Consider the following 8,103-nt stretch of genomic DNA (forward strand, 5'->3'; position numbering starts at 1 on the left):
TTTATTTTTTTAAGTTAAAAACACTGGCTACAACATGTAGGGAAAAAAAATACACAATTAAAGAATAGGACAGTAAATTGAGTGTGAACGTGTGTGTAATTTATAGAAGAGTGGTTTTATACATTAAAGTGAGCCCACTCATAATTGTAACATTCATCCTTATTTCTTTTTTTACTTTAGTCCTATGTAACTGGGTTTCACCTGTAGTTTAAAATGCAAAAAATATATTTGTAACCTAAAATTATAACATTCAGTATTACATTGTTTTTATTTACTCCTATTTTACTGCAATTTGTTTACCTGTAATTTGAAATGGAATATGCAATAAAATACAAAGCTGCTTCATTGTAGCTTCCTTCTCTGCACTAACATATAACCTTTTCATGAAAGGTCTCACCCTGCTTCTCATTGTGTAAAGATTAACTGATTCTCCTTTAACATAACATGTAGCTATTATTTGCTTAGCCTTCTTTTCAGTTAGACCTTTATGCCCAGTGTATGCCCATTGTTTTCATCAAGCTATCAAAGAATTTCTAGATTTGTTACATGTGACAAGAGCAACGGACAGGGTTTACCAAGATTGCAAGAGCTGCCTAGACATGTTCCCAGGTGTAAACTTCCCATGAAACTATTAAAGGGTGGGTATGATGTCCATACAACACCTGTTTCTTTCCTAACACCAGTCATTTCATATAAACAACATGATGACTGATTACAAATCAGCCTTGAGTACAATGACAAGTCATTTTCATGACCGTCAAATGTACATTTCTAGTAAACTGCTGAAGGTTGAGTATTTTTAACGGCTCTGGGTGTGATGCAGACGGTCTTTAGTCACAGCACAAAAGATGATTTGGATCTGAATTGCTTTCACACATGAGCAGTTCTCTGACGGCCAGATGTGAGAGACGGTGAAGAGTGTTAAAACACAATACAAAAACTTCAATGGACTGAGGTCATCTAGAATATAACAGAGCAAGTGGAGAATAGATACTTAAAGAAACAGGTCAAACAAAAATGAAAGTTCTTCTGTCATTATTATGATTTACTAAACCCCTAAACTTTCCAAACCCATAAGATTGAACACAAAGAGAGCTTTTTTATGTGTGCGCGTGATTTTGTGGGATGCTCTTTGTCCTTTCAATGAAAGTAAATGGGGAAAGGAGCTCCAAAAACATCCAGAAAAAAAGGACTTGGAATATATAGTCATACGCGTTACTTTTAATGGTTTTTTGTGCTTTTTGACATTAATTGCAACCAAAATAAAAGTTTTTGTTTACATAATATTTGTGAGTATTGCATACAACTTTTATTTTGGATGCGATTAATCGTGAATAATCATTTGACAGCAGAGAAACAAAAAAGTAAAAGAGAGAAATATAGGAAAGAGTTCTAGCACATGAGTGTAGGATGTCGAGTAAACATGACAACTGTCCTCAACTTTTGAGCAGCCATGTTTGCGCCTCATGTGAGGAAGGAAAGCAGTCCATTAGAACCTTCAAATCATCAAGTCTTCAGACTCAGAACGGCCAAGCATTACACGCATGTCTGCCATAGTCATGAGCTAGTAGTTGACAGAAGCGCCTGATAACAACTCGCCTATGTTCCCCATCACTGGCCCATGAACAGCCCCCATCTTCCCCTGTTTTTGCTACATGAAGCCATGTCCTCCTGAGTATAGCAGTTAAGTAGGGTAAACACTCCAACGCAAACCGAAAACACCAATTACAGCACACTCAACTCCCTACTATCAACACTATCCTTTCATCCACAGCTCCCAACCTCTCACACAATGTCTAGTCGGTTATGCAAATCTGGGTTTAGCCCTCAGTCGCAGAGGAGTCTACCGATTTTTCTCAGGGAGAGGGGAGGTTAAGAGAGGGAGATTAGAGCCTCCTCAGGCCCGGGGTTGTAAGACTCCAGCTGCGCAATCTAATGCTATTACATTGCGCTTTTCTTATTTCAAGAGACAATTCTTGTACGGCGACAAAAATAAACTGATTTTCTGTTAAAGCCTTGAATAATTTTAAAAAGGAACGTTCCGGGTTCATTACAAGCCAAGCTTAACGGACAACACCAGAGGCAAACCAAAATCACGTTTAAGGCACATGTTGGCTGTTACTATGCTTTTAAAATGTAACTACACCCCTGGTCAGAGCCTGACTCCACCCACTGGCGATATTTGAAAAATGTTGAGAAGTGGGCAGAGCACTGCTAATTAACTACATAGGCTACACAAAATAATCTAAATAATTATATAAATGGTATGCTAAATAGATGCTAAAGTACTCTATCCTGATCGTTTTCAATACTCGCAATTCCAACTCCTGACTCGCTACAGTGATTTCGACGGAACAAGATGGTTTTATACTGCCAGGGGTGTGGTAGCTCGTACCAGGGGGCGTGGTGAGCTGGAAACTGCTTGCGTCACCTACCACCGCAAACATCCAATAGGAAAAATCAACTGCAGTAGCCACCGTTCAACCTGAAGTGGGCAGCACTCAGACGTTTTTACACCATATATTGTAGAAATAAAACCCTTTATACTCAAATGTCAAAAAAATTACTTGAATCAATGAACCACACTAATAAAGCCCCATTCTTACAGATCATTAACTAAAAAAGTTGGTTTATGGTTTAGTTACCCTTTAAAGAACATTATCAAGGATATTTTTTGTTATAAGCACTCATAAATGTATTCTTTCCAAAATTGTGTTATTTGAGCTGTAAACTGGTTTGAAAAGAAGTAGGATTATCGTAATTATCGATTATCTCGTAAACGTCGAATACTTTCATTATGTCCCTTCATTGTATCCTTGGTAGTGGTGTGTGAAAGTTACCACATTTAATACATTTAATACTTAATACACTTACAGATTTGAGCAATTCATTCACTCTAAGTCCTGACTAAACCTTCAAAATCTGTCCTGCAAAACAGACTTCCATTTAAAGCAGTGCTATTTTAGTATCATTAAGCTACTATAATAGCTTTTATTTTCTTAGTTTAGGTCATTTAGTTTTGACATTTTTTATTAGTTTGGGTTCTTTTTTAATGTCTATAAAGTTTTTATTCACTTTTGACTTCAGTTTTAGCTATTTTAGTACATTAAGTCAAACTAAATGAAAACAAGAAGTGCTTGTAAGTTTTTTTTATTTAAAGCAGCGAAAATGTTTAAGGTTTTACAATACGATAAATTTTTATTGCCAGACAAAGTCTGAAATTTGTCTCGCATTACAGCAGGTACACTAAATTATAGGACTTTATCATATAGACACACACACACACAAAACAATAATATTAATTTAATTAATTAACTGTAATAACTTGACTTGAAGTACGCACATTTACATTTTCACAAATTATGTCTTTTCCATAGTTCACAATTGGTTCGAGTGAAATTAAAAACAAAATGCAAAAAAACAGACAGCTCATTTATATTCAGTGGTTTTTAAACAAAAAGTAAAATGCATTTCTAATCATTAGGCTGAGGTTAACAAATCAGTTTTGACTTGGAAATGAGCAAAACTCTACCACAAACCTGAACTCTGTATCTATACTCCACATATATACCATTTATAGACACATTCAAAGATAATGTTAAATACTTGTCCATAACCCAAATAATATTCATGAGCTAAGTATTGACCATTCTGAGTCTGAGACATCACAATCAGCACCTCAAACAGCACTGACAGTATGTCAAAGATGCACTGAGCCCTTTAAGTGAGTAAGCGGCCACATTTGAATTTCTGCTGTGCAGCGTTTTACATCATATAAAGGTTATGTAACAGACTTTGCCATTGCATTGCTCTTTAACTAACAACAACAACAAAAGAAATCCCAGCCTGAATGAGAATGTTACTAAGAGGTTTATAATGTAGCTCTATTCATTCATCAGATGGGGCAGAGATGGTGTGGGAGAAACGAATGGTTGAATGAATACTGATTGTATGAGTAGATGTATTAATGTATGAATGTAGGAGGATTCATGGACTTATTTCAGACTATAAGAGGATTGTAGAAACCTCTGGAGTAGCTGAGCCACAAAGACAGATGTGTTCATAAGATGAAGCACTGATCAACAAAGGGCAAAAAGACTGGTTGGTTATTATCAGCATTAATATTTTTAGAGAAAACTAAATGACAAAAACTAAAATAAAAGTTAAATAGAAATTAAAACTAAAACTACATTAACATACATTTAATGACTCCAAAACTAACAAATAAAGAACAAAAAATACTTTGTTTTTGTATAACTTAGTCTTTATTAAACACAAAAATACCACTATATACCAATAACAAAAGTGTTTGCTGAATTTTTTTAATTATACACATTTAACTTTGCACATTAACTTTGGCAGCCCTAAAATTAGTTATAAATATTTTTTTTTTATGAAAATAATGCTGAAATTAAATAAAACGTAAAATAAATTTAGAAATATTTAAATATAAACTAAAAAAAACATGTCTAACTGCTTACTAATTAACATTTAAAAAATAAGTGAATAATAACAGTATTTAATTATCACTCCCTAAAAAAAACTTAATGAAAATTTGATTAAAAATACTAAAACCTAAAATAAACCATTTTAAAAAACTGTGAACACTAACAAAAAGCTAAAATAAAAAGCTAAAGCTAAGCTGAAAATAAAACAGGAATCAAAAGAACTTTAAAAATTCATATACAGAATTTGCAATTTATGTGTTTGAAAACTGCCAAACTGACACCTAACCACCTGCATAAGCCAATTTTTACCCCCACAATCAAATTCAAAAAGTTGGCCCTGTTTAGAGACATGGTCTAAATGGAAAAAATGAAATGTTCTACTCGGATAAATAAAAAAGCATCAGTTCTCCTGCTCCAACAGTGATCCAGGCAGAGCCACGAGTTCCTGCTGTAGTCATTGACAGCAGTTTGATTCAAGCTCGGGCCCACTCACCACCTACGCCTGAACCACTGCAAGGGTCACTCTGCATTCCATGCAGCCAAATGCTAACATGTACATTAAATCGGTGCTTAGCATCACATGCCAGAATGTGATCCAACAGTGAAGCAATGACTCTGTAGACACATACTCCCAATCCTGTAAGCCAAGGCTGGTCACTAATGGTCTGCTTTCCCATTCTTCCCCTATAACATCTAAACTAATGGGTCTCCTATATCCAGATGTTCCAGAGAGGGTGGAGGTGGAGCAAGATAATACAGCACGAGAACTTCAACCCTGCCTCCATCCGCTAGACCATTTCCTCCTTGTCTTCCACAGAGCACACAAACTCCCAGGTCATTCATTTATCATAAAACCTACGTTTCTCTCATACCACGCCAAGGAAACCTCGTCTTATTATTTTAGAAGTATACGGAGTGAGATGAGGTTTGTTCGAAAATAGAATATTTCTTTATGACCGTTATCTTTACGTTCCAGTTTAATAAAAATACCCACATCCCCCAGGGCTCCAAATCCTGTCTAGACAAGATAAAAGTTCTGATAAAAGATCTGAAATGTGCGGAGGTTCTCAAGTAACTAAACCTATTATCAGAACTCGGGCAGGAAAGACTCCAGAGGGAGAGTCCAAATCATCTAAGGTGGCGTCACATGGTCAATGACTCAATCAAATGACTTCAGACAAAACTACTCATACTTAGCTATTGCATCAACAGTCATGAATCACTTAGGTTTCCTGAAAGTACTTTTTATGATTACTGAAAATGTAAAAAATATAAAGTGACAGTCAACCCTAAACATGACTTGGGGTCCAACAAGCCAATGGGGTCCAAATACAACACTGAACTCCACTGACTTTCATTGTATGGATGATATACAGATAAACCACAGAAGAAAGGTTCGGAATGACTGACATGAGGGTGAATAAATTACATTTTTGACTAAACTATACTTTTTAGACAAAACAGCAGCTTATTCTTAACAGCTGATGTGTGACTGTGAAGTGCTGCTTAGTGAAAGACTAAAGTAAATCACAGCCTTTTAACTTCTCTTGATCAGGCCTTTATGCACTTATTTCTGTGGGCATGAGCATTACATTTAGATCTGCATAATTTAAAATGTGGGCTTTTTGTAGGCCAGTTTTCTGAGCCATACTAAATAGGACTGTTGCATAATTTATACAGGTGTCACAGAAAACTATCTGGAGTATTTATTTAAAAGGCATCAAAGGTGTGCTTTGTAGGCACCACTTTCCTCTCATTTCTTTGGATAGTTACTGTTAACATCGCAAATTTTAAAACAAATGCTATAAAAGGAATAACTAGGTCAAGCTCTTTGGTGATTTTAAATATTTATCATATGAATGCATCGTGAATACCAAAAAACAATCAGAGGTGTCAAACAATGACAACCATACTGTGGTTCTCAACCCTAAAAACCATTCACGGGTCTGTTCTAATCATGGACAGAAGAGAAAAATAATGCTCAATGCAAATATTAAACTGCAACTAACCATATAAATGTGCACAATGAACAGGATTGTCAACTGTTTTTAAAAGGGAGGAAAAATACTCCCCATACCAGCTTTGTAGCCGATGTTAAAATCTGTGTCTAATCAAGTTTTATGGTGCAAAACATTTTAAATTTCCATCTGCCAACAAAGACTTGTTTTGTGGTATACTCGAATCATAAAAAAAAACATGAAAATGCTATTAACATAAAATAAAAATAAACATATTAGGCTGTAATATAAAAAGCGGACTACATTAAATGACTATGACTTTAAGAATATTTTTGTGCTATTGATTTACAATGTAAAAATCGTACACTTGAAGTAAAACTAAATGATAAACATCTAATGTGCATTGATCAAATCGCTTCTACCTAAACTTACATAGCAAACTTGGACTAAGTACTGATCAACTAGCTTTGGATACCTGATTTTGGAGTAAATAAGAGCAATTACACTCAATATCTGCCTTAGATAATAATCCAAGAAGCAGCAACACTTGCAGAGGAGTTTGTGCCTATCCATGCACTTGAATAGACCGCTAAGAATGCGGGAACATGGAGCATGTCCACTGCATGCAAATAGACCTGTGGCGAGCTCGGCTTGCACTCATACTGTACGAATTCATGCAAGCAGAAGAATACCAAATGACAGGCGTTTGAATTTTTAAACGACTCCGGCAAAATGCACAGGCCTATGAAGCTATTACGAAATAACTCAACTCCTGCATCTCCAATTTGTCCCCATAAGGCACGTTGAACGCGTTAAAAAGCGGCCGATTTGTGGCTTCTGTGCACACATGCTTATAATGCGAATGTTTCATAAAGAATTAGCGCGAGTCTGGATGAGGATAACGAAGACAGATGTAGCAATCACGGAACAGGTGATAGCAAAACTGCGCAATGCCCTCCTAGGCATATTTATTTGTTCAAAATCAAACCTGCAAGCTTGAAATAATCACACTGCTGCCCACATAAGTGGGTGTCGAAAGCAGCAGCCCACACGTTGCCTGCTCACACTCACCAGGCCATGTCTGAAAACTTTACAGACTGTCTCCTAAATGCATGCATGGACAAAATAACACGTTTAATCGTAATTACTCACCTTCAATGGCTCTGGTGGGATCTACAATCTCTATTGCAAGAATTAACCCCAGGTAAAGCAATCCAACAGCCAGCATGTTTGCATTGCAAGATGGCATTGCCTATGGAAATATCACAATTGTTCACGTAAGGCTGGATTCAAAGACCTCATCCACACCTCACGATTGTCCGCCGTGGTCTGTTGTTCCTCGCGCCCTTTGACACGCTAGCAAATGGCAATATGCAGAGCAGAGAATGTGTCATTAAAATCTATGCATAAAAAAGGCTTTTCCAGACTAAAAAGGCGAGGTGTTGTACAATGGCACAGTCACGTATGTTGCTTACTGAATAACAGCATGCAAACAGAGGTATGTGGTGTCTTTTTAAAAAATCCTTTACATCAAAGCGGTCTTGTCTGTGATAAAATTATTCCTTTTGCAAAATCAGGATGGTAAAAATGCAAGAATAATGCAAGAATCGTCCGCAAAAATAAAAAATAAAAAAGGCTCCACTCTTCTGTACCCCACCGCTTCTGATGCTGGTGGTTACAATTTGAGTGAGGGACAA

At 36.2% G+C, this 8,103-nt stretch overlaps 1 protein-coding gene across 2 annotated transcripts in view; it reads right to left on the bottom strand.

Annotated features, from left to right (window-relative positions):
- lrp1ab (low density lipoprotein receptor-related protein 1Ab) overlaps window positions 1-8,103 on the bottom strand; it is a 116,446-nt gene extending 108,343 nt beyond the window's left edge. Inside the window, exon 1 of one of the 2 annotated variants that reach the window (XM_059527900.1) lies at window positions 7,559-8,103. In XM_059527900.1, the coding sequence (XP_059383883.1) occupies window positions 7,559-7,655 (97 nt within the window). In that variant the 5' untranslated portion in view covers window positions 7,656-8,103. The remainder of the gene's footprint in view (window positions 1-7,558) is intronic. The other variant, XM_059527901.1, reaches the window with a different exon arrangement.

Source organism: Carassius carassius, chromosome 37 (assembly GCF_963082965.1).
Source record: "Carassius carassius chromosome 37, fCarCar2.1, whole genome shotgun sequence".
Lineage (NCBI taxonomy): Eukaryota > Metazoa > Chordata > Actinopteri > Cypriniformes > Cyprinidae > Carassius > Carassius carassius.